At 45.3% G+C, this 27426-nt stretch overlaps 1 protein-coding gene across 2 annotated transcripts in view; it reads left to right on the top strand.

Moving 5' to 3' along the window:
- Positions 1-26923, top strand: part of GALNT10 (polypeptide N-acetylgalactosaminyltransferase 10) — a 148674-nt gene extending 121751 nt beyond the window's left edge. For both annotated transcript variants that reach the window (XM_083181729.1, XM_083181731.1), the window contains exons 5-12: positions 11026-11211; positions 11645-11828; positions 17436-17553; positions 19494-19601; positions 22395-22616; positions 23068-23184; positions 23266-23415; positions 26581-26923. In XM_083181729.1, the coding sequence (XP_083037855.1) occupies positions 11026-11211; positions 11645-11828; positions 17436-17553; positions 19494-19601; positions 22395-22616; positions 23068-23184; positions 23266-23415; positions 26581-26748 (1253 nt within the window). In that variant the 3' untranslated portion in view covers positions 26749-26923. The remainder of the gene's footprint in view (positions 1-11025; positions 11212-11644; positions 11829-17435; positions 17554-19493; positions 19602-22394; positions 22617-23067; positions 23185-23265; positions 23416-26580) is intronic.
- The last annotated feature ends 503 nt before the right edge of the window (positions 26924-27426 follow it).

Raw genomic sequence — 27426 nt, 5'->3', positions numbered from 1 at the left:
TAATCAATTGCTATTATATGTATGGGGATTCCATGTTTTTCATTTTCCTCCTCAAAGCAGCACCACATGCCCTCCTTGCCTTTTAAAAGAAAGGACTTCACAGGCATTCTGGTTTGTTCAATCAGGCTGCCAAACTGCAGGACGAGGCACAGTGAAAAACAAGCATCCGGTAAATGCACATTTTATCCCCCAAATGCCTGACTTTCCCAGGGCTGACTAGCTAAACAATCATGGTTCCTTTATAGCACACTATCCCTTAAGCCAGGGCTGGCCAAACCGGTCCTCAAGATCTACCAATGGTCCACGTTTTCCAAATCACCTGCTGCACAGCTGCAGTCATTACTAACTGTCACATTTTCAAACATGCTGCATTCATTCCTACTATAGATCCACAGGTTGAATGAAAACAATTAACTGTTGGTAGATCTTGAGGACATGTTTGGTCTCCCCTGTCTTATGCCATCTCCCCCCCCCCCCCCCCCCCCCCCCCCCCCCCCCAACAAAAAAAAATGATTCCACAATCCTACAGAATATGCAGACACTGGGTAAAAAAAGAATACACAGTCAAGGCACAATTTGTCCATTCAATTAATTTGCTGTAAAGTGTCAGTGCCAGTGGTTCATAGATAAGCTGGCCCTCCGCCCACCCACAATACCGTGTTTCCCCGATAATAAGACACTGTCTTATTTTTTTTTTCAGTCCAAAAACACCAAAGGGCTTATTTTTGGGGTAGGGCTTATTTTAGCTCCTCAGTCCTTCTTTTAGCTACATCATGCCCCTCAATCTCCTTATACTTTAAGCACAACTGCCGCTTTCCTTTCCTTCTGCATTTTTCAGCCACTCAGCCTTTCCTCCGCAGCTGCTCAGTCACTCCGCTCCCATCTGTGAACAGACGCCACTCAGTCCTTGAGGTGCGCAGTGACGTCACATGCACAATGCATCCCTGGGACCGCTGATGCGAGCAGAGGCTTCAGCGGTACCAGGGCTGCTACCGTAGCAGCAGCATCCATTTCATGCGGGCGGGTGGGGGGGCATTAGCAGAGCTGGGAGTTTAACACAGGGACTGGGCAAAATGGGGATTAAGCTAGGGCTTATTTTCGGGGTAGGGCTTATTTTGGACCGTTGTCCAGAAATAAGGGTAGGGCTTATTATTGGGGTAGGTCTTATTATCAGGGAAACAGGGTAGCTGTGCCAATCAAGACAACACTTATTTATTTCTTTTTGTCTGATAAATAATTTCATAAGCGTTGGCAGCTCCGTCAATGTAAGACTCTTCATGCTAAATCTGAACAGCTGTTCTTTTTTTCCCGGCAATCAGAGTAAATTATTTAGCTGCGCGCTCTCTGCCAGAACCCTAATTGCCTCCCTGAGAGCCTCCTTATTTTCCGCAGACCTCCCGTCTGTTCCGTCCCCAAAGATCGCAGGATGGTAGCGCGCTATCAGATCTACTCTGTTGCCCTTTTGTTGCACGTTGCCCTTCATCGCTGATTAGAATCTTAATGGAAAAAAAACCATTAAGTTAGAATCTTAATGGGACAGCCGGTGCTTAAGTTCTAATTGCAACCTGTTGGACCCATAAACACCGTGTATATCACCCTTAAAGGCAGCGTAGCTTGGCACAGTTATCTAATTAGGGGAATTGTGAATATCTAGAGCGTCCTCTGCAGTATTACTGTATACGGCATAAATATTCTATTACACTTTTGTTACTGATTAGTCTGATTTAAAAGGTCAGAGTGATGAAAATGGTGAAACTGAAGACGGAACTTCTTACGCCAGTGTGTTCTGCGAAGCAGCTGTTCCTCACAATCCAGAATACATATGTAAAAGCCGAGATGTGCATTTGAATGTTAATAAGGGGAGCATTTATTAAAAAGTGGGAACAGGGTTGTTTTCCCATCAGCAGATAGTGTTGCTGCAGCAGCTGAGGGATGCTCCAGTCTTGGTGGGTCACTAGGTCGACATTCAAAAGGTTGACACACATAAGGTCAACGGGCCTCGGATCAACACCTTAAAAAGGTTTAGGTCAACATTGTGAAGGTTGACATGGGTTTTTCACACTTTTTGTGAGCCGACATGTGCCGATTTTTCATGCCCCCACGATCCACTAGCGTGTGGGGAAAATAGAAGTAGTGCCCAAAGCAAGCATGGATATGGTGTCCCATGTTGACTGTCGACATCAGAGACAACAAATGACAAGGTGATGTCGACCTTTTGACTGTCAGCATTCCCAATGTCTACCTAATGCTTGTGTCGACCTAAAGCCTTGTTGATCTTATTCTTGTGTCTACCAAAGGCCTGTCAATCATCAGTGTTTTTTTTGTCGATCTTTTATATGGTCGACCTAATAACCCATACGTGTCTTGGTGCAAGTTCAGCTTTTGCACAAACACAATGGTATTAGAAGCGCTTTAATGGGGTCAGGTCAATTCCAGGTGATACTCCTGTACAACGGGAAGGAGGTCCTGGAGCTATTCAATTGACTGTTGTTTGACCAGGGGCCAGATTCTCTAAGCTTCAAAAGTGATAAAATGGAGAGTGATGAACAGCCAGCCAATCAGCTCCTGCCTGACATTTTACAAACACAGTCTGTGACATGGCAGGTAGGAGCTGATTGGCTGGCTGCTTATCACTTTCCAATTTATCACTTTTGAACCTTAGAGAATCTGGCCCTAGAACAGAGATCTGACTAAACTAGTGCCACGATGCTGTCTTCTGCCTTTATTGCGGTACAAACAGCATTGCGGCAGGAACTTAAGTAGGAGAATGCCCGTTCTCACTACTAAACACCTGGTTCAAGGTGAAGAACCGGCATTCTCAGACATAACCCTCACAGCCAACTGAATAGCTCTGGGACCTCTTTTGTGCTGATTTGAATTGAGCCCACTCTCCTTTTTGTTTCCGCTTGTAAAAAAAAAACTACCATTTAATCATTTGAGTAAAGATGTTGTCTTGAGAGATGTGCAAAATATCTTCTCAAAATGCCAAGGCCACAGTCGAGCAATATGAATCTTTTTAATTATTGCCGGCAAATGATCTGAAGTCAATGAATTGAAGTTTAGTTAAATATTACGCCCATTAAAAAAAACTGTGAGCGAGGCTGGCATTTTTAGTGGATATTTTGCACATCTCACAGCTACGTAGACACTCAAAGCGTTAAAGAAAACATTGAATGCCTAAAATGTGCTTTTCATGCTGGAGTTTACTTTTATTTAAATCTATTTTTTTGTGAATATTTCCTGCGATGGGAAGATTGCCACCCAGAGACAGTAGTAGCCCTTGATAGAGAGGGAAAGCGGTACTTGTGAATTATCCGGGCTGCCGATTTTGTCCTTAAGTTTAGTTAACTTAAGGACACCCGACCGACGCGATGCCCGCGATTAACCCCCAAATCGCGGGCATCGCGTCGGTCGCGGCCATTATAAGGGGCCGCGACGCGACCGACGCGATGCCCGCGATTTCCCATAGACAGTAATGTTAAAATTACTGGACGCGATTTCCCATGTTAAAAGATATGACAGTAATGTTAAATGATGTGCAAAATAAAATGACAATGTGAAATGGGCCAATATGGCCATTTCACATTGGATATGTTTTTAAAAAAAAATGTTTCATGGCCCCCACCACCGTTAACGCCACCCCGCTATTGACGCCAACCCGAAGCGTGGCGAGCGGCGGCGGTACGCGTCCTACGACCTTTTCATACCCCTACTATCCACGTCAGCGTGGAGTTGAGAATAGAAAGTGTGGCGAGCGCAGGGAGCCACCGAGCCCGAAGCGTGGCGAGCGCAGCGCGCCCCGCAAGGGGACGCGGATACCTTCACCGGTATCCGTGTCCCCTCGCGGGCTTCACAGGTGTCCGCGTCCCCTCGCGGGGCGCGCTGCGCTCGCCACGCTTCGGGCTCGCTGCGCTCGCCACACTTTCTATTCTCAACTCCACGGCGACGTGGATAGTAGGGGTATGAAAAGGTCGGAGGACACATACCGCCGCCCCTCGCGGGCTCGCTGCGCTCGCCACGCTTCGGGTTGGCGTCAATAGCGGGGTGGCGTTAACAGGGCCATGAAACATATTTTTTTTTTAAACATATCCAATGTGAAATGGCCATATTGGCCCATTTCACATTGTCATTTTATTTTGCACATCATTTAACATTACTGTAATAATTTTAACATTGCTGTCTATGGGAAATCGGGTCCATCGCGTCTTTTAACATTACTGTTTATGGGGTTATGGGACCGACGCGATGCCCGCGATTTTTCGAGCGCGATTAAAAAATCGGCAGCCCGGATAACTCACAAGTACCGGGAAAGCTTTTCTCGCACATAAATACTTGTTGCTAGATAAAGGGCTGTACTTTCTTTTGTAAATAGATCCCTAGATGTCTTGGAATCTATTTCAGTAGAATGCTGGTTTTATGTATTTTGTATTTTTTTAATACAGACATATAAGTGGGAACTCACCTCCCGCCCCGATCTCCCATCTAAAGCGATGAGAGCACGATGCGATATTTAATCTAAGCTTTTGCTCACAATCATCGCGCTCATCACGGTCAGGTTTAGCTGCGCTTATCAAAAAGTCCTGTTTGAGGGCATAAATTGGTCACTTTTTTCACTCACATCAGCTCGCCACCCCAAGGGGGTGCGAGCTAAAATTCCGGCTAGAGTATTAGCAAAGATACGTTTTTTTTATTGAGACTTTAAAAAAAAAAATGAAATGATGTAAATAGTGCCTACCTGGTCATTCTTGGGTTCAGTTATGTGGGTGGTGTACAGCTGTACCTCTGATTGTCCCCTTTGACCATAAATAATTTTGGTACTTGTGTAGTTTCACGGCGAAGCCACGCGCACAGTCTGTCTAAGAGACTTGGCAGCTTGCCAGACACTGCACGTGCCACTCTAGCTATAATGTAATGTAGCGTAGCGCGTGCCACTCTACATGTAATGTAATGCAGCGACTCTCCGGCACACAAACGGGGCTTCTAAAGTAGACACCCCGGCACACCGGTATCAAAGGTGGTGTCCCTAATGTAGACGCTAAAATTTCAGATGCTTTAGCGAATTCACACTCCCTGCACTTCGCGCGCACAGTCTGTGTTTAGTACCGCGCGGACAGCGTAACGTAGTCAGTCTGAGTGGTACGCAGGTAGCGTAGTCAGTCAGTCAGCAGTAGCGTTGTGTGAGAGACGGAGGTGTATGATGGCAGTGGCGAACCTGACTATGGCAATGGAGAACCTGACTCTTTTCAGTGTGCCGCAGACAGAGGAGGATGCGGTGGCATTCCTGCAGGCCCACCAATTCCTGCCACAGACCCAGACCTGCCCCAATGGGCACCCCATGAGGCTGAGTGTGAAGGAACGCATGTGGCGCTGTCATATTCGCAGCTGCCGCAAGAAATTAAGCGTCAGGTCAGCGCAGTGGTTCAGGGGGTCTCATCTGAGCTTCATCACCCTGATCCGCTTCGTGTATTGCTGGGCGGAAGAGCTGACCAGCATCAAATTCTGCAACCGCCATCTGAACATCTCCCAAAAGACAACAGTCCTCTATAATAATCTTATGAGGGAGGCCCGCATGGTGGACCTGCTAGCGCAGCCTCAGCAGCGCATTGGAGGGCCAGGTACCATCGCGGAGGTAGATGAAAGCCTCTACGTTAAAAGGGAAAAGTAATGTGGGACGGATGCTGCCCCAGCAGTGGGTGTTCAGGGGCATATCGAGGGAGACAGGCCATTGTTTCATCACAGCAGTCGAGCGGCGGGATGCGAGCACCCTAATGGCTGCCATTGAGGCCCACTTGGATCCGGGTACCACTGTATTCACAGACTGCTGGAGGACGTATAACACGCAGCAGCTGGAGCAGGCCGGGTACCAGCATGCAAAGGTCAACCCCTGACACTGGGGTCCACACCCAGAACATTGAACGCTTGTGGGGCAGTTGCAAGTGGCGCAATAAGCGCCAAAGGGGGACCACGCGCCATCACCTGGACTCATACCTCCAGGAGTTTATGTGGAGGCAGAGTTTAGGCGCACAGGACCCCTTCAAGCGCATCCTGTATGCGCTGAGCCTGCTCCCCCTACTTGACAAGGATGATGACGACGCAGAGCTGACAGCATCCACGTCAGCAGCTGATTCCTCTGCAAGTGGTGGCGGTGATGATGCAGCAGCAGCTTCCTCTTCTGAATCATGACTTTTCCCTACTTTTCCCTGTTTTACTGAAACAGCCCCACTATCCACGCCAACCGGAACCGCGTCCTACGACCTTTTCATACCCCCACTATCCATGTCGGCGTGGAGTTGATTTTATATAGTGTGGCGAGCGCAGAGAGCCACCGAGCCCAAAGCGTGGCGAGCGCACGCGGATTACCTGTGAAGTAATCTGCGGCCCCTCGCGGGGCTCGCCGCGCTTTGGGCTCGGTGGCGAGCTGCGCTCGCCACACTATATAAAATCAACTCCACGCCGACGTGGATAGTGTGGGTATGAAAAGGTCGTAGGACGCGTACCGCCGCCCCTTGCGGGTCTCGCTGCGCTCGCCACGCTTCAGGTTGGCGTGGATAGTGGAATTTACAAGGTCGACAGCTGTTGCGTCGACTAGTGTCATTGTGAACAGGTTTAATAGTGTACCCCTAGACCCAACTAAATTTAGATGCTTTAGTGTCTAAATTTAGATGCCCCCCTTCTTAACATGTGGGACACCCCCTTTGATAGCGGTGTGCCGGGGTGTCTAGTTTGGAAGCTCCGGCACGTCAGCGATGTGCCTGGGTGTCCACTTTACATGACCCCGTTGTCAGCGGTGCGCAGGACTGCCTATTTCACTGTGGAACTACAAGAACCACAGTGACCTGTCAATGGTGCTGCTGCTGCCCGGAGCTACGCTGATAACGTAGCTTACATATGGAAAGCAGCCACGCGCTGCGCTGAGAACAGCAAGAGCGGCACGCGCACAGTTAAACAGAGCGTCTGGCAAGCTGCCAAGTTTCTTAGACAGACTGTGCGCGCGGCGGCGCCGTGAAACTACACAAGTACCATAATTTTATTTGGTCCTGGACCACCAACCTCAGGCACTCCTGCAATGGCCTCAAAGCACCCCCAGTTTGGAAAACCACTAATTTAATAGCTCCGTTGGCCACAATCTGCTATGTGCGGGTGGGCTGACAATAGGGTTCCCCCCTAACTGTCGATATTCTGTTTATTTAGTTGATCTGGAATCACAGCGTGTGCAGGAGTGCTGCATCTATAAAGGGGCCTTGTACAGAACTCCCATCAAGCCTGTGTAGAAGTTGTATCCGCTTCTATTAATCCATTCCTACATTGTACTCTATGAAGAATGCTGGCTAGAAGTTGATTTTTTGGGGGCAACCTCTCCACTTGTCCTCTTTTACACTCATTAAAAGGTTTGATGCATTTTCCCACTGTTGAGTCAAATATAACAGTGCCGGGGGTGCCGCGATTCAGGCACCCCCTGTCACCGCCGCTACCTCCTCTCCCATCCCCGGCACCTGTGATGACCACATAGAAGCTGAATGGAAATGGTGTAACAGGGTAATATCTCCACCTGCCTAGGTGGGTCTGCACCTTAGATCTGCTTTCGGTCTCATGTAACCTGAAGACCAGACTAAACAATATCAGCTTCCACTTTATTTACTGAACGAGAAGGGTCAACTTTAATAAAAAAAAAGACAGCAGAAAGAGTAAGACGAGACTTCATAAGCTCCTGATTTAAAGTTAATACATGAACGTGCCCATACCTCATTATTTTGGGCTATCTTTATGCTCTTGCAAGTTTCACAGTTGCTGCTGAAATCTCTGGCACAGAACATCTATCTGATCTGTGCATTCCCCACTGAGACCACTCGTGCCATAGCTATTCCTTGAAAGCCACACACAGCTTCTAAATTATTAAAACCGTAAAGCTTTAATGTCTGCCATGGTGCCCCAGAGGACAGTAAGAGAAAATAAAGTTTATACCGTTATTTGTTTCTTTTTCAAGCATTAGAGGAGAGAAAAATCGCTATGCCGGGCAGGGTAAGCCAGCGGTGCAGAGGTGGGAGCGAGTTCATGTTGTAAATAAAAGCAGAAAGCTACGTAGTGGAAACTGTTTGATCTATGGAGATGTTTTTTGTACAGGTGACATGAATCCCATTAGATCAGCCAAGAAGCTCTTGGGAAAATATAGGGAGATTGCAGCTGCAGTAGTAATACATGTGTACAGCAGGAATACTTCCATGGGTCACGGTTTGACTCGTAGACTGTTCTAGGGGTATGGGTAAAAACAGGACCCAGAAAAGCCCCGGACCGGACATCAAAATCTGCAGTCCTAGGGGTGTCCTGTCTGGGGGGGATTAAAATCTACTAGTTATTTACACAGCACAGAAGCGGTTTGAGCTGATCCATTATTAAGCATACAAGCGGTTTACATGCAGAGCGGTCATACTATGTTTTATAATTCCGAGGACCAATGTTCTAGGCTTTCACACTACAAGCCGAAGGTTGATCACGTTTGCTGACTGTCCCAGGTTTTGTCCATTTGTGAAATGTTGTCAATATTTTTCACTGCTGCCAAAAGTTGCAGCAAGATTGGATATTGTTCTCATTGCATATGCTTTTCTTTGAGCTTCTTGTTACTATTTATTGAAAAGATTCTATCTCATAATACAAGTCGGCTGCGTGAACAAAGTTTCATAATATGGTGAATACGGCACTAAAATCTTCCAGCGTCATTCCACCAAGAGCCTCTGTTCCCTGCTTTGTGCAGCTCTGAACATTATTAGATGCTTTGTCTGGTTATATTGTGCTGTCTCTTCCAACTTTAGACTTGCCTACACATGGTCACACCTGAGTCTGCTGGATGGGGGATACTGGTTACAACTCTTCTATTAAAAAAACAAGGAAAGGGGGAAAAAAATGTGAGACCGTATGTAAAACATAAACAAATACATGCCCCTGCTTAGTACATTTTCCCCTTCGGGTTGTTTCCGTTAGGAGGATCGCACGGTAATTATTGGTTCACTTAATTCTATCTTGCAACTGCAGACTCCTCCCCCAAGTCTATTCTAATCCTGACTGTTCTGCAATGACTCTTAAATCCAGGCTTACCGCAAATAAGGGAGTGTGGTGGTAACTAATGCGCGGCCTACCAAAATCTTATCATAAAGACACAATCATGTCTCTTGATAATTACCGCTCACAATGGCTCCTTATGCTACATAGGAGCAGGTGAATTACATGTCTTCTCCGCCACTCCTTACACCTTTGCATAGCTTGTTACTTTGATATTCATCAGATATTCATGCCTGTATTGAATTTTTATTTTATTTTATCGCACAGAAATTTCTTACTATGGGCAAAATTTCAGAAAGTGAGACAGTTATAAGCTGCGAGCAAATTATAACCTTAATGGGGTGGAATTAGGAAAATCAGAATCTTAGAATGACCTAGGAGTTCAAATGGACAACAAACTGGGGTGCAGTACACTGTGTCATGGAGCAGCCAGTAAGGCCAACAGAATACTAGCATGTATTAAAAAGGGTATGGAAACTACAGTAGGAACGAAAATGTAATCATGCCACTCTACAAGGCACCGCATTTGGAATTTGGAGTGCAATTCCGGGATCCACACTAGAAAAAGGACATGGACAATACTCTGAACTATCGGGCAACCTCTGTGCTTTGAGGTCGGAGACTAGGACACGTGGACATAGGTTTAGACTAGAGGAGTGAAGATTCCGTACCCTGAAAAGGAAAGTTTTTTTATGGTGAGGGCAGTCAAGGTATGGAGCTGTCTTCCAGAAGAGGTGGTGAAGACAGAAACATTGAACACCTTTAAAATAAGGTTGGACAAACATTTATTGGAAAAAAACCATTCACGGTACAACCTAAAACCACTCTTTAGTCAATGTTATAACAAAGTAAATATTTCAAATAGGAAATGACAAATCTAGGTCTAAGGTTGAACTTGATGGACATGTGTCTTTTTTCAACCTCAAATACTGTTACTAATTTTTTTTTAAATAAGCGGAAAAATATATCATTTGGAATATGTATAGTAGATGCGTAACGCAAATTCTTGTATTTATGTATTGTGTAGTTGAATAAGAAACCTAAGGTACTACTTTGCAGAATAATGCATTTTGTGCATTCCTTTGCCCTGGTAAAGGAGTGAAGCGTTCGTTGGAATGTGCTTGGATACTATTAGTTCTATATTTTCTAAATCACATTTCATTATAAAAACTTTGTGATTTTTAAGTTTATAATTTGGAGATGCTTATGGATGGTGCATAGCGTTTGCTTTGCCAGATGATGAAGTCTACAACTTTTCTTTACCTTCATTGGTGCTTAATAAATTTGGTTATATTACCTGAGAAAATAACAATAATTACAGCTGCTTTTGCTTTTCTGTTGGAAAAAACATTGGTTGTAAAGAGCCAATTTTACATCCGGAACATGCATAAAAAAGTAAATTGAGTTGCATGATGTCGCACTCTTGGATTCGCTGCTGTTGGGCTGAGCGGTTTCCACCCTCATGTGGGAGTCCTCCTCAATGTTTATTTGATTGATCGGCAGACCCAGCTCAGCTTGTGGCTGCTTAGATTCACCCGATTCGAAAGTGTTAATGAAAAACTCTTTAAATTATTAGTAAAAAATGGTTTGTAGAGTAGCGATTGGTTTGTTTCTGGGTGTAAAGACTCGTTAAACCAGTCTTTCTCAATCTCTGTCCTCATGGACCGGTGCATCTTTTCAACGTATACCTTGGGAATAAATAGAACCACCTGCAAATCTGTTGTGGTATTTTATTAACACATCTGTGCTATAGCTAGATAATCTGTGAAAACGTTAACTTTTCAGGTTACATTGGGGGGCCTGGTTTGAGCAACACTACATTAAAAACCATAGGCTATGTGTTCCTCAAGGGCATTAGATTAGATACTTCAGCCCAAGCATGGTAAAATCATGCCTGGTCTGCAGGATGCATTCACTTTGCTAGAAGCTGCCCACTGCTCTGTGATCTGAATACTTCATTTTCTATTTCAGAGCACCTGAGGAAGCGTCTGGAAGATTACATGGTGAATTTCCCGAAGGTGAGAATAGTCCGCACCAAGAAGAGAGAAGGCCTTATCCGCACTCGCATGCTCGGTGCCTCTGTGGCCATCGGCGAAGTCATCACTTTCCTAGACTCCCACTGCGAAGCCAATGTGAACTGGCTGCCACCACTGCTCGGTGAGACTACTTTCTCTGCTGGACAGATGGAGAACCCCGTCTAACGAAGTTTTCCTGTATCATGTACTCGCCACTACTTTAACAAGAAGCAGTGCACAAAGTGTCACATTTGTCTGCTCTAGAACATACACTGCTGCTGCTTTTTAAGCTACAAAGTCATTTTGTGTTTTCCACAGAGAATGGTTGTTATGAGCCTGCACATAAGAGAACTGGCATTTGTCACGTATGTTTTCTTCTGTTGGCTGAATGTCTGACCTAAATCCATTCCTACAAGGAAGATTATGTACAAACAGCTCATTGCTTTGTTTCCAGAGTTCCATATAATTATAGTGTCCTTATTTCCCGATAGAGAGAAGGATGGCAGCTTATCCACATTATTGTCAAACCAGGCTCGTATTTGTCTAAATGCATTTCTCTCTCTTTCCTCTTGTAGACCGTATAGCTCAAAACCGCAAGACAATTGTATGCCCAATGATTGATGTCATCGACCATGACCACTTTGGGTATGAAACACAAGCTGGAGATGCCATGCGAGGGGCTTTTGACTGGGAGATGTTTTACAAACGCATCCCCATCCCTCCCGAGTTAAAGATCTCTGATCCCAGTGAGCCTTTTGAGTGAGTTTCAGTTGTCTTTAATCGCAATGTTATGTTTTCTTTACCAGAAGATTGTAGTTTTATTGGTCTGTGCTGCTTAACCCTTTGAGTGCCAACATCTCTGTAAGAGATGAGCAAAATATCCATTCAAAATGCCAGCGTCGCTAACATTTGTTATATAAATTCAAATAAAAAATGTTGTGTAAAAAAATATATATTTCCTATATAAGGTAAACATTACAGGTCATTATGATGAATACATATGTTTGCTTGGCAATTTTCACACCAATTTTTAAAAAATTCGCGGAGCTGCATGGGTTTTCAAAGATAGCGGGTGCTAGAATGAACACTATACACCCAGCCTCCTTGTGCATTAAACAGCTCTTCATGTCACGCCATGCTGTGTGCTTGTGACCCTGGAGCACTGAGCATCTTTTTGTGCAACTTTTTCTTTTAAAATTCATTTTATGCACATTATGGATCTTATTCTGGTTCACACGCAAGGCTGCAAGTTTCGCAGCGTAGCATGTGTATTTAAAGCCGCCTGTAAAGCCGCACCCGCCCCCCCTCGATCGCCGAGTTTCTCGCGCGACTGTGAATGGATGTTTTGCTTAAACATCTATTCGCTGCCTTGGGTGTGGGGGCCAAATCAATTGATGGTCGCCGACCATCAAATGAATTGGAAGGAGCACGCAAAACTAAGACACACTCTGGTGTCTTAGCTTTGCTTGTTCACTGTACGGCAACAGGGCAGGCAGCTGACATCCGCGTTGCTGCCTAATTTCCATGAAAACTATCAGCAGTTTAATGGGAACACTCATGAAATGCTGGGTGTTCCCATGGGTGAAGCCCGTCGCCGCCGCTCCACGCCCACACTGGTAGGTGCGAACGGGACAGCGAACTGGCAGTTTGCCATGCACGGTCGCACCCAGCATGTGCAGAGGAAAAACATCGCTCGGATCGAATCAACAAGAATAACTTCCCATGTGCACAGACAGCAGACCCTATTTAATAAATGATATGCTGCATGCCTATATTCTGTGTGACTGTGGTTGTATCACCATACAAAATGCTACATCGTGCTGTTGGGGAAATACAGGCATGACTCATATCATTTAAATCAGCAAGATCTGCTTGTGCATCTTATACGCATAGTGATGCAGAGTTCAAGGGACAGTTGGAGAAGTTACGCCTAGAAAACCAATCAGCTTCTAGCTCTCTCATATTATAGTTAGAAACTAAATGATTGCTAGAAGCTGATTGTTCCTATCGACTTCTTATCCTCAGAAGGTTTGAACCATAGGCATCTATTCATAATCGGGGGTCGTGTAGCCCCCGATACTTATTTCCCGGAGCATTTCAGTGTTGCTCTGGTACGGGGACAGCATTTCTGAAAAGCACCCGTCCCCAGTTTTCCTAATGGTGGGTACACAGCTAAGCAATTGCCAATCGGCCAATGGATGGGACAATTTGCCTTCCCTTTAGACCGCTAGGGGATTTTAAAGAATGACTGAACAATCTTTCATTTCATCCTCCTTTATGCTGCTCTGGGTCTCATGCAATATCACCAGGTTGGCCAAACAGATGTCACATGCAATCTATGGGAGCGAGCAATCCTTTATGCACAGTGTAAATGATTGGACGTTCCGGTACTGCAAATTGTTCAGACATCATGCAAGAGAGCAAAGTTATACCCTGCGGGGACAGACAGGCGCTGATAGGGGTTAATGATCCCGCTGCTGTGTGATGTGGGGTAGTCACTCCCACTAAGACAGAAAAAACAAGCAATTCTATTGACACAGCGCTACTCTGAGGAAGAATAAATGTAGATGACCACCATGGGGTAAAAATTATTAATAAACATTTATTTCATTAAATATTTGATAACATTCAATGGTTTAAAAATACAAATAAAAAGTATAAAACAGAGAAAATGAATTTATTCTACCAGCAGTTGTATGATATATTAAAGCAGCAGCCTCTCTTGGTGCAAATGTTTGGGTGACCTTTTAATTGGTTGCAGTCCCGTTCCTATAGTGACCTCCAATTCTAACAACAGTGTCCTTATGCTGATCATAAACACTCGCTATTGATGGAACCCTTACTCGCTTGATGCTGGTTTTTCGCAAGGGGTATCGTGGAGTGAAGGAGGTTTGACAGCAATGGATTGTTTGAAGCCCGGGATTGAGGCTTTGAAGGTCCTGGGAAAGGAAACACGTGGGTCTGGTCTGGGGTGGCAGTGTCACTCAAGATGGATCCAATTAACCAAAAAGGTCAAGAGAGACTGATCTGTGGCAATAGTTCCTGGGGGCTAACGCGTTTCGCCAGCTCAACTGGCTTTATCAAGGCAAGAGAGGACCCACTAAAACACTCCTACAGAAGTGTCCATGTTACTTAGTGGAGCTGAACGGATTCATCTTTGCAATACAACCTCCTTTCCATAGGAAGAAGCGGGGTTTTGGGAATCAATACCGTCAGAAGATGGTTTTGGTTCCCACAAGCAAACTCCAACAAACATTTACTTTACAGAGTTTATTGAATATTAGGCGGGCCCATTGGGGCTTGTTACAGAAAAAAAAACCATGTGCTATCGTTTCCATGTGTCAGTGGTGATGAATAGGCCCAATAATAATCTCACCAGTTGATATTACATACTATGTTTTTCCCCATAAATTGCTTGCTGCTTTGACCCTGCAGTATTTATTAGCAGCTAGTTCGATAACACGCTTGTATTAATCAGCGCTATACGGCTCTATGTATTCAGTCTCCTCCATGGTACAGCTAAGCTCTAGCGTGTGTAGTATAGATTCTAACACACATGCACATCCTTATTGTCAGAATCTTATCAAACTACTGTACTGGTATTTAGATTGGGGGGAATAAGGTCACCTTTAGGAAACCCATACAAACTTTAACACAGATAGGTTTTTGGTCAGAATAAACCCATGACCTCAGTGCTGAGAAGCAGCAAAGCTAATGACGGCCCCACCAGTAAGGAGCAAGCCATTCACTTTAGAATGTCAACCCTCACAAGCAGGGCCCTCTTCCCTCATGTGCTTTTCTTTCTCCTACCTTATACCCTGGTGTAAAAGGGGTTAACCCATGTTCCTTTACACTGGACTTCTACCCAGGTCCTGACCAGGGTAGAGCACTGGCAGTAACTGGGTAGTGGGCAGTGTAAACTGGTATGTTGGGTCACCTGACCCAGCTCCCGTTTACAGCAATAGGGAAAGCCCAACCTCCATAACGCAGCGTCCAGCGGTCAACATGGAGGTTGGGCAGGGGGCGCACACATGCCTGTGTGTGACATACATTCACCTTGCAGACGGGGGCTGGGGGCATCCCATCAGCTTACCTTGATTCTGGGCTTGCCCCCAGCGTGGCAGTCCTGGCGCTTGGAGATGATGTCATCTTCAAGTGCCACCCCTGTTTACACTGCAGGTCGACACCACAGTGTAAATGGACCAAAATCCCGGATCCAACCTGGCTTGGAACTGTGTTCCAAATACCTGGTCGGATCCGGGATTTTGTTGTAAAAGGGGTATTAGTCTTCAATGGCACCAAATCCTGTGGGTTTCTGCCACCCAGATCTCAGTGTTGCCTGCTGATGCAGCGATGTTTATGTACCCTGTACTTTATCCTCTATTGTATTCAGCTGCCACCGTTTCCTGTTTTGCTTATTTATTCGCTGTAATAGGGCGCTGCGGATCAATTGTGACACTAAATAAATACAGGAAAATAATCATTCTCTGCTCCGCTGCAAGCCTGCCGCCTATGCCTCTTCAGTGCTGATCTTCCTTAGCGGATGGCATGTAAGGGGTTTACTGCAGTGTCCTTACCAGTACCAATTCCACTCATTAGAATGTGTTTTGCAGTTTCTATGACAACCAGCTTTTGTCCATCCCTTTATTTAAAATCTGTATAGTCTTGACCCTGTGTTGACTTAATTGGACTGAATCAATATCGCATTAATGGTAATGTAAGTGCATTTTCTATAGATTCTTCAGCTAGAGCACAATGTATAGCACATTTCTCTTTGGTTCTCTTATAGCTCATTGACTTCTTTGGTTTGAATGAGATATTATTTTACCTTGTTTCATTTTGTCTAGACTGTTCATTTTCTGTTCCAAGGTTGTTGTAATAAAGGGTTCCCAACTTTTGTGTTTTCATCAGTTTCCCTGAATAAGTTGTTGCCTTTCCAAAACTCAGTAGTAGATGTCGCAATATAGAATAGCTGGGTTGGAGCCTGGTGCTATAAGAAACGGTTAAAGCGTTTTAGAATAAAAGACCTCTTTGCTCAGTCTCCAATCTCTTCAGGCGCCTCTTATAAAGGGACCCATTACACGTTACTTACACAACATGCCTTTCAGACTGTACTCAGTGAGCATATCAGTGTTACTTCAGGCCTCTCTCTAGTGCTCCTAAGACATTGACCTGATTACGGCTTCAAGCTTCAGTGAGCCGCTCGGCTGTACAGAGTTCTAAAAGTTCTCTAATGGCAGAAGTGTAACAGGTTTCCTGCAGGTAGTGTGCGATCCACCAGAGAAATACAGGGAACGTTCCCTTCTTTACAGGGACGAGGCAGCATACTTCTAGATGGTTAATATGTCTTTGGACACGCGTGCATGCCTTTTAAATGTCCTTACGGTGTGATGGCAAAGTTTATTTTTGTAGCCTTAATGGCTTGTCACTTTCACTGTGCTGCCGGACGGTAGCACTTGTAATATCACTTATTACCTCATTAGTGTAGCCTTGGTTAACTGACACAGTGTGAATAAGTGAATAGAATTCTATATGGTCAACTAGGCCTGACTGCTGTCAAGGCTGTTGCGTGGCCATAACTAGGGGTGTGCGAGCACTGCTGGGTACAGGGCCCTGTGGTAGGCATCATTGCTACTGCAGCCTTTGCATGCTGTGGAGCTCTGGTTCCCGTAGCAAATGGCCATGCCCCTAGACATGACATCACTGGTTTAGGGGTGAGGCCGACACCGGTCCAACTGTTGCGGCGATGTGCTCTTGTGTTTGCACACGCAGTGGAAATTTGTTAGTGGAAAATCTGGCCAAAAATTTTTAAAAAAAACTTTTCTAGAATATGTAAGTAAAGGTGGTCAAGAAAAAAGATTCCATCAAATAAAAAATGTTTTGCAACTGAACACGTACTACTTATTGTGCCGCTTTACAATCTCTGGCTATTAGTTTTGAAAGAATGACCGGTCACTCTAGTGTTGTGATTGGTCAGGAGGCCGAGCACCACTTAACCTTTCCTAATAACCGAAAATGTATTTTGTAAAGGCTTAGAAACTTGCGCTTCTTTTGTCGCCACAGAATGTTACATTATAGCCCTGAATTGCGGCTTTATCAATCATATCAGCACAATCTAAGTAATGAAAATGTATCCCTTTTGTGGCCTTAGACTCAGCAATGCATAGCGTTACAATCTGCTGTAAGCGTTCCCAGCGACAGTGGGGATTAACTGACAGAAATACTCTGAGAGCGAAAGAATCTCCCCCAGATAGCAGCCATAATACAAATGAACTGCTGTGTTTGCCAGCAGGGCAGACAGGTTACTTGACCCAGAAAATGTATTGTCTGTGTGCTGAATCTCTGTTACATTTGCTTTCATTGCAGGTCTCCGGTTATGGCTGGCGGATTATTTGCCGTAGACAGAAAATGGTTCTGGGAGCTCGGAGGATACGACCCGGGGCTGGAGATCTGGGGAGGAGAGCAGTACGAAATATCTTTCAAGGTCAGACTGGGCCTTGCTCACTTTACGCCAACCTCTAACAGGCTTCTGGGAACTGCTGGGGATGCTGATCATTTCCTTACGGGAGTGCTAAGGAAGCCCTATACTGTGTTTGCAGCAGCGCAGCGAGCATTGCGAGTCACAGGCACGCTTCTAAAATGCCTCTGACAACTGCGAAAGCAACAAACAACTCCACACACTGAATTCCCATTTACCAGAGAGAGTTACTCGCTGCACCCCTTGTAATTAGTCACCCGCCGAGAGCCCCTTTGACGGGGTAGGGACAAGTCACAGAGAAACAGCTCCGTTTATTGTCCTGAAATTAAGATAAAGTGGTGCAGTCATCTGTAGCTGATAGATTAATAACTGTGCTGAAGTCACAAGCACAAAAGCCTGGCTGCTGGGAGGGGGCGGGTGGATATGGGGAAATGAAGGATAGCTGGGCTATGGGGGATCGCTAGTCTTATTTATTGTTATGCTGCACTGGCAGCGCGGCACACAGCGGAATATCTACATGTGTATGAGAAATAGGAGGGCAAACAAGGGCTATGAAACAGGCCGCAACTAGCGCTTTTATTGTCATAGGGTAATAGGACGATACAGGGTAAAAGAAGATTTGTCAGCGTTTGGAGCTTTTGGATTCTCCCATGATGCTTAGCCAGCTAGCATCATGTAATTAATGGCTGATTTATGGCCTATGCTTCAGAGAAGGACCACAGAGACCACAGTGAAGGACCATAGAGCCCCACATACCTACAAGATCATTTATCTGTACACACAAATATACCCGAGCTTAGTAACAGTCCCAGCCCCATTACTGAGCGGTCTTTTCACTCAGATAAGGTTATAGGTAAAGACTTGCTTAAATGCTCGTGTATTTAATGAAACCACTCATTATTACTTAGCCACCCGTGTGGCTGTCCAACATATTAGTACATGTTGGGCTTGGGCCCAGAACAGTAACATTCGGTCCCCAGCATATTCGCTCTGCATATGCGTATATTCTAATTTGCGCAGGGCCACTGTGCGGACGCGTTCGGCGACATGCAGTGTGGGGGGGGATCAGTATATAGGCGGTCATGGGGATGCCCAGCGCTTCCTGGGTGCTCCCACAAAAGCGGTTGGTGCGCCCAGTAATATGCTAGGAGCCCCAGATTGCTGTGATTAATGCCTGGAGCTTAAACGCAGTAAGCGGCATCTTCCAACTTAAATTTCGGAGGCAGAGCTGTTTGCGCTGGTGGTAACACAGCGACTAGCTCTGTGGCACTAGTTTGCATGTATTTCTGATTGCGGGTTTACAGTGTGGGCAATTAAATAGATCTGGGCAGACATCCCAGGAGCTAATTAATTCCCCTCACTTCTTATTGCACTATGCACTGGAAGCGGGGGGTGGTGATAAGCTTTGTGTAGTCTATTTTCCCACCGGGTGGGGGGGGGGGGTTGTTTCACGGTGCAAACACACACACCCCCTTCCTAAACCATTTACAGGGATGGAGTGTAGGCTTTAGAGGTGACTGCTCAGAAGCCTTCAGTGTGTGCTGGGCGGGGGGAGAGACCACTGCCTAGGTGAGTAGCTGTAACTTGTGGTCAGGGGAGGCCGCGCCTCTCCTGTCATACTGTAGTACTGTATATCCCAGAGTCTTGACTATAAAAAGAATATTAAAAATACAGATATAAGGAATGTTTTCTATAAGAATAATCCTAATCTCCACTCTGAGCCACACTCCTGTAGTTACGGGCTATTCCAGTTATCGTGCATGCTCTCTTATAGTCAGGGCCTCTACCTGCTTTAGGTTTAGGTTTTTTTTCTGTATTTATTTTGTCTCCATTCTATATATGTCCTGTTTTCTTTGTCGTCTGCTGCGTTTTACTGTGGTGGGTTACAGATCTCCAATGTTGATGATAATTAAACATCCATTGCCTACAAATGTCTCTGGCTGCAGGTATGGATGTGTGGTGGGCGAATGGAAGATACTCCATGTTCACGAGTAGGACATATATACCGGAAATACGTGCCGTATAAGGTCCCCGCCGGTGTGAGCTTAGCACGGGTGAGTCTGCCTTCTCCTGCACTGATGTACTCGCATTGTCTAGCTTATAGAACACATTTCAGTATCCGAAATAAACAAGCTTGCACAAGTGTGTACACACGGTGATTCCCTTGCTATTTGACTTAAGATTTGAGTGCTATACAATCTTTGCTAACTCTGTACTATTTACATACAATTCATACAATCAGCATTAGATTTCCACTATATAGTCATTGCTGCCCTGTCTATCTGGGTTTCGATTTGTGCTGTCACGCATCGGGATCGCAAGGTAAAAAACCTGTGAGATCTGCATGCGATTTTGACTATATAGTCAAAATCGAATGTCAAATCTTACGTGTGTACACAGCAAGTGGCTGTTATAAAAGGGCGGGAAAGACTGCTCCTTACAATCTAATACATAGACCAGGTGACAAAGAGGACAATCCATTACAGAAACATTGCATTCATTTACTTTTGATTAATGCATTATTATAGGATTGGTACTAAATCCTGGCGGTTGGAATCCCGACGTTCAAAATCCCGACAAGGGGGGAGACGTGGATCGTCCCCCCTTGCGGGCACGCAGCGGGCCTTGTGCCTCGCTACGCTTGGCACACTAATTTATTATCCCTCTATAGGTGTCGTGGACACCCATAGAGGGAGAAAGTGTCGGGATTTCGGCGCTTGGGATTTTGAACGCCTGGATTCTAACTGCATCCCATTATTACGTATGAGGTTCTAGAGCACAGACATTCAGAACAGGACTTAAATGGAGTTTCTAAAGGGTACTTGTGCCTCACTAATTGAGTGGTAAGACCTAGGAGATACTCCAGTGCCAATGTAATGCAACACAATGCCCAACCGTACACATACTGTACACTGCAGGTTTTAGTATGTCATGGAAAATCAGACATTCCCCCCCAAAAATATGTATGTATTCTATTTTTTTTTGGGAAATGATGATTTTTTTTGCAAGTAAGTGGTTATAAAATTTATCAGTAAAAAAACACTTTCAGTGGTTGGCAACCCTTCATATTACCATTAAACCTACCTATCAGTCTGAGCCCCACAGTGTAATACCTCACAAATAAAGCGGGTGATTCAGACTCGCTTGTAACAGGCCAAAATTGTTCCCCTGGGCGATGTTTTGTGTTTGCACATGTGCGTTTCACACTCACTGGGGGCGTTCGCTCATTGGGGGGTGGGTAGGGGGCAGACACAGGAGCGTGGGGACGGCCATAAATACATGCTAATACAGGGGTGTCTACAGCTGCTTGGGATGGACAGCTGACGTTACATGATGTCAGCGCCTGTCCTGAATTTGGCCATCTCCGGCTATAAGTAGTCAGTCAAGACAGACTTTTATTAGCGAACGGGAGAAAAACCATTCATTGGTGAGTGAGCAGCGATTGATTTCTCACCAGTGCGGGCGCATGCAAGGGGATGTGTTAGCGTACACATCCACTCGCATTCTAGTGAGGGGATTCGATCAGTGGGCGGACAGGCATTTGGTCGGGCAGCGTTTACCGGTTTGCTAGGCTGCAAATATATTCAACCTAGCAAATGGGTATGAATCAGGCCCAGCATCCCCATCGTAAATATATCTCCTGACAGTGGCCCCACCAAGCACCCCTACCCCGCCGCCCATGCAAACCCCCCTCAATCCCCCCAGCCTTACCTATTGCGCTGGTCCCGGCGACTCCGTTCTTCTGCTGAGGACCGCCACAAAATGGCAACCCCCATACAGCAGACAGTTTCAGAGAACTGTGTGCTATATGGGGGCGGCCATTTTGTGGTGGTCCTCAGCAGAAGAACGGAGCCGCTGGGACCAGCGCGATAGGTAAGTCTGCGGTGGATTGAGGGGGGGGGTTTAACTATAGCACCGCAGCCCCCGGCGCCCCCACATGCACAGCGCCCCCCCCCCCCCCCCCCCCCCCGCGGTGGCGGGGGCTGCGGTGCTATAGTTACGCCGCTGTCTCCTGGCGTTAGGCTGTGGGCAGGGAGAGGAGGGGTTTTAGGTTTAGACACAGAGGGTAAACCCATTAGTGTCTTAGGGATAGACTGGGAAGGTTAATGATAGGGAGCAACAGGTTACTTAATTTGTATATGTTATTGTGATTTAGCCATTTCTTGCTCAAGCATAGATAGCCTTAAAACCTGGACTGTTAGCGTGCTTTAGGAGTGAGGTTTACACAGTTAAAAGCAGGGCATGCAGTCACACCAACACACTGTAACCCAAGCCATACCAAATTTTTTGGGGTAAAAATTATCCATTCTGCTAGACAGATGCGATTTTTGGACTGTTAGCTGCTGCATAAAGTTTACACTTAAATGCAGTTTAAGTAAAGCACTAAAGTTTAATTACCGTACAGTTTACAAACTGACATATTGAACAAAGGCATGAGTCTTTGTGGACATGATTGGAATATTTTGGGCAAAATAAATGTGCGCATACATCCACTACATGGGCCTTGCTGGTGTTTTCTGGTTGTACTTTAGCCCCATCTAGTGGACACAATGTGAACTCAAAACTATTTTACAAACCTCTCAAAATAGTTTTTCAGAATAATTCCTGCTGTTCTAGACTAAACCTACAGGAGGATTCATTACAATTTCCTGCTGTTGTAGGCTAAACCTACAGGAGGATTCGGTACAATTTCCTGCTGTTATAGACTAAACCTACAGGAGGCTTCAGTACAATTTTCTGCTGTTCTAGACTAAACCTACAGGAGGATTGAGTACAATTTCACCTATATTAGATTTTGTCATGTAAGCTACCAAACTTTGATGTACATTGCATCAACCCTTTTATAGAATTTGAAGCGCGTTGCTGAGGTTTGGATGGATGAATATGCAGAGTACATCTACCAGCGGCGGCCTGATTACCGACATCTCTCACCTGGTGATGTGGCCTCTCAGAAGGAGCTAAGGGCCAAGCTGAACTGTCAGAACTTCAAGTGGTTCATGACCAACGTAGCTTGGGACTTGCCCAAACACTACCCTCCGGTGGAACCTCCTGCAGCTGCTTGGGGAGAAGTAAGATAAACTTTTTTTTAATTATTATTAGTTTTATTAACATTACATACATTTTTAAATGCAGTGGTCATTGAGGATGTATTGCAAAACAAATACACAAAGGGTGAAATTTAATAAGATGAGAGAATAAGAAAGTGAGAGTTTCGGTAAGAAATCTCCATTTTTTTTTTTTTTTTTTAAACCGCAATCATTTACATTTCCAAATCAAACTGATTTTGCAGGGTAAATGATTGCCGCTTTAAAAAAAAACCTGGAGATTTCTTACCAAATCTCTCACTTTCTGAATCTCTCATCCTATTACATTTCACCCATAATGTTGTGATATGTAACATTAGATAGGGGCATTAAGTATAATTCCCCCCCAAGAAAAGAATGTATATTGCGCCAAGAATAAGATTACTTAGGTGCATGTATTATCACTGCTAATACCCTCTTATCTTCCACTGTGCAGATTCGGAACAAGAAGACCGGATTCTGCATAGACACAAAGCATGGGTCTATGGGTTCTGAGCTACGCCTGGAAGTCTGCACCAAAGGACGTAAAGCTGATGCCTGGAGTAGTGTGCAGGTAGATGTGATGATACCTTGAGGTTGCAGCTGGTCAGTCCCAGCCACAGTCCTGAGTGTAAAAACACTGTTTGTCTTGCAGGTGTTCACTCTGGGCTGGAGGGAAGACATCCGCCCCGGAGACCCCCAGCACACCAAGAAGTTTTGCTTTGATGCCATATCACACACCAGCCCTATTACGCTCTTTGATTGCCATGGGATGAAGGGAAACCAGCTATGGAAATACAGAAAGGTGAATTCAATATCAGAAAACTTGGCAGATTTGTAGAACAGGGATGGGGAACCTTTGGCCCTCCAGCTGTTGTTCAACTACACATCCCAGCATGCCCTGGAACAGTTTTAGCATGAGCAAATAGCAAAAACTGTAGCAGGGCATGCTGGGATGTGTAGTTAAACAACAGCTGGAGGGCCGAAGGTTCCCCATCCCTGGTGTAGAAGAACGTTTCCAGCCCTTTCACATGTTACATAATAGTAACACTACAGTAACAAGAAGATCCTCTGAAGATACATTATCATTAATGTAACTGCAAAAAATAAAACCACAACAGGTCTCTTTTAAACATTGGAATAAGATTTAAGATCAAACGGTACATATGTATTATCTGGGCTGCCGATTTTTTGATTGTATGCCTTAACTTAAGGCATACAATCAGATGCGATGCGATGACCCGATTTTTCCATAGGATTCAATGTTAAAATGGACTGAGTCCATTTTAACATGGAATTCAATGGGAAAAAGGGGTCCTTTTCATACCCCTACTATCCAAGTGGGCATGGAGTTGGATATAAACCTGTGGCGAGCGTAGCGAGCCACCGAGCCCGAAGTGTGGCGAGCGAAGTGAGCCCCGCGAGGGGACGGTATTCTGTGTCCCCTCGCGGGGCTCGCTACGCTCGCCACGCTTTGGGATCGGTGGCTCGCTACGCTCGCCACAGGTTTATATCCAACTCCATGCCCACTTGGATAGTAGGGGTATGAAAAGGACCCCTTTTCCCATTGAATTCCATGTTAAAATCGACTCAGTCCATTTTAACATTAAATCCTATGGAAAAATCGGGTCCATCGCATCGCATGCGATATGGTCGGATGCGATGCGATGGACCCGATTTCAAAATCGGCAGCCCAGTTAGTACATAAGTACCGAACAAACATTATTATTACTCTAATATTATTATTCTGGAATAGGGTGATCACATATTTTGTTTTTACATTTTCAGTATAGGGGAAGACGAACGTGTACCCATTCAGATCACTAGGCCGTAATCGGCAGCACAGTATTTCAGCCCAGCCAGGTTTTTTTATGTGCTGGCAGCTAGGAAGTGTCATGTGTTTCCTTCTAGAATTTAAACAACCCTCTAGAGCAGTTTTTTTTTCAACCTTTTTCAACTTGCAGCACACCAAACTAAATTTTAATATTGCTAAGGCACTCAATCAGTCCCCCAGAGAAAAACACATTGGCCCCCACAGGAAAAAAACAACAACTGCATATGTCCCCCATAGAACATAAAAAGAAAACACATGGACATACTACACTGTGCCAGACTCATTTGCTTGCAGAGCACAGGAGAGCCCTTATGCCAATGCCAATTGTTTTAATGTGTAGTGCCCCAAGGGGTACAGTTAAAAATCTCCTCATCTGAACACCATATGAGTCACTGCCTAGCTGCCATTATGTTCTCCTAGGGAGATAGTGGGGACAGTATATCATCAGGACACCTGAGCACCTAGCTCCCTGTGACCGGTCTTCTCTAAATCCAGTTCATGTCCTATGCAGTCTCACTGACACTGGCACCATAAATGTAAGAGTAGGAGCTACAACAGCCAACCAATGATGACTAGCAAATGACAGGAGGAGGAGGGGCCAGAGGCCAAATCTGGGCCCACTGATAACAGAAATAAGTGGTTGCATATGCCCAGGATACAGGACTAGAGCAGGAAGAGATCATTGAATAACAGTTGAACTGGTGGTAAACTGGTGTGGCCATTTCTAGCTCTGGGGACACACTTGAGAACTAGTGTGCCACTACACAGCGGTTGAAAATTGCTGCTCTAAAAAATTAGCGCTCCATATCATTTTTTCTAGCATTTCAGGTGTATAAAGCCCTTGGCCCCAGAGAAAGCTACTTGCCACACTGAGGTATATGTATATCTGGGATCAGTGGTATATGCGCTATCCCGGCACGTTACGTCAGGGGATAGCGCTTCCCCCGATGTATTAATCCCACGATGCGGGACACGTGACAGCGGCCATACGTGGCATGTGTCACATCGGCACAGGTATTATTTAAATCACAGGTCTTCAACCTGTGGTCCAGATGTTGTGAAACTACATTTCCCAGCATGCCCTGACAGTTTTGGCATGCTCTTATAGGAAAAAATGTGGCAATGGATGTTGGAACATGTAGTTTGACAACATCTGGAGGGCCACAGGTTGAAGACCCATGCTTTAAATAGTACCTCTCATATATGCACCGATGTGCACACCCCTGTCAATGTCTTCTTTGCCATCTTGATGTGGCGATGCGGGTTTCCAGCCTTCTGAAGCTCCACGGCGCTTGCTGGTCTCAGGGTCTTCAAATTAAAACAGTGCATGTGCCAGGTATACAGCGCTGTCCATTTCCCAGCATCCCATGCAAACATTACCCGGCACATGCGTTGTTTTTATTTGAAGACGCCGAAGACCATGGGAGGAAGTTAACATACTCCCATATCGGATAATGAAATAATACATTCTGGTGATGTGAGGACCCACTTAACCACGATAATACAGTGAAGCAGGGCCTGTGATTTAAGGGTCGTGAAGCACATGATGATACATCTACCCCTGAGTGCCTACGTAACGCCTCATTCTGTTTAGCCATGACAACAGAACCTCTCTAAGCTTCATGCCAAGAGCTGCTTCATTTTTGGATGCTGCAACCAAGAAGTGTTAAATGAATTCTCTAGCAGCAAAGTGGATGCTAAGACAGCTAGGGGGGGTATAGTGACTGTCTGCAACAGGGCAGGATCCTGGATTTATGATCTGTGCAGTCATAGTGTTGTGGAGCTTACAGACCAGAGTGTGCTAGAAGCACCAGAGCAGAGAGTGACACCCCAGGCAGGAAAGAGGAACTGCATGGGTTGCCACAGGTGCAGGGTTCTAGAATGGACCGTACAGTTATGTATAGGTAGAAACGGTTTACCACTACATGGTTTTCATACTGAGCTTGTTCTTCCGATCTACCTGCTAGTTTATTGATGCAGGTAATAATCTACTATCCTAACGTGGATTTTGAGATTAGAGGTTTCTCTGCAGCTGCAATGTACGAGAGCCCATGTATGAATCTCAGTATGCTGCCTTCCACCGACTTAAAAGCTGTAGCTTGTTGCATGTACTAATAATCTCTGTTCTGCTCCTAGGACAAGACGATTTATCACCCAATCAGCAACAGCTGCATGGACTGCAACGAGTCTGACCGCAGATTATTCATGAATATCTGCAATTCTGCCTCGCCCACACAGCAATGGACTTTTGAAAACACCAACTCCACAGTCTTAGAAGTTTTCAACAGGAACCGGGGCTTATAGCAGTGGGGGAAAATAAATATACATATATAAATAGGAATATATATTTTAAATCTATATTTTTTACCGGCGGGTGGGATATTGGTTTCCTTCTGGCAAGAAAATGTATTTTTCCGTTTTCCTTGGTGTGTAGGGTTTTAAATAAATAAAAAAAAAACGGGATATTTTGAATGTGTAACTGTAGGCTGAGTTATTTTAAATGATGCTGTGACTGCACATCGGAGGGATCCGCGCTGGTATTGTTGACAGATGTTCTAATTATACTCAAAAGAATGTTTGTTATGCAAATTGCAGAAATAGAGACGGCTGCTGTGATGATGTGACAGCCGAGATGCTGTTAGTTATCGCAAGCTTGGGCAATCTGGCGCTTCTCCAGCTAGTGTGGAGCTTGGTGTCCGAGCTGGTGTGCTGGGACTTGTAGTTCTACAGATTAAGCCACAGGTTCGGTAAAGGCTAGTGTTTATTCTAGCACCCACCATCTTTGAAAACCCATGCAGTTCCTGTTCCCTGCCTGGGGTGTCGCTGTCTGCTGTGGTGTTACTAGCCCAGGTCTGGTTTGCATATCAGTGCTGTTATACAGACCACACTGTGCTAGAAGCACTACAGCAGACAGCGACACCTTAGGCAGGGAAGAGGAACTGCATGGGTTTTCAAAGATGGCAGGTGCTAGAATGAACACTA

Source organism: Crinia signifera, chromosome 4 (assembly GCF_055691185.1).
Source record: "Crinia signifera chromosome 4, ASM5569118v1, whole genome shotgun sequence".
Lineage (NCBI taxonomy): Eukaryota > Metazoa > Chordata > Amphibia > Anura > Myobatrachidae > Crinia > Crinia signifera.
Note: the sequence above shows the minus strand (reverse complement) of the source record. Positions and strands in the feature narration are given on the sequence as shown.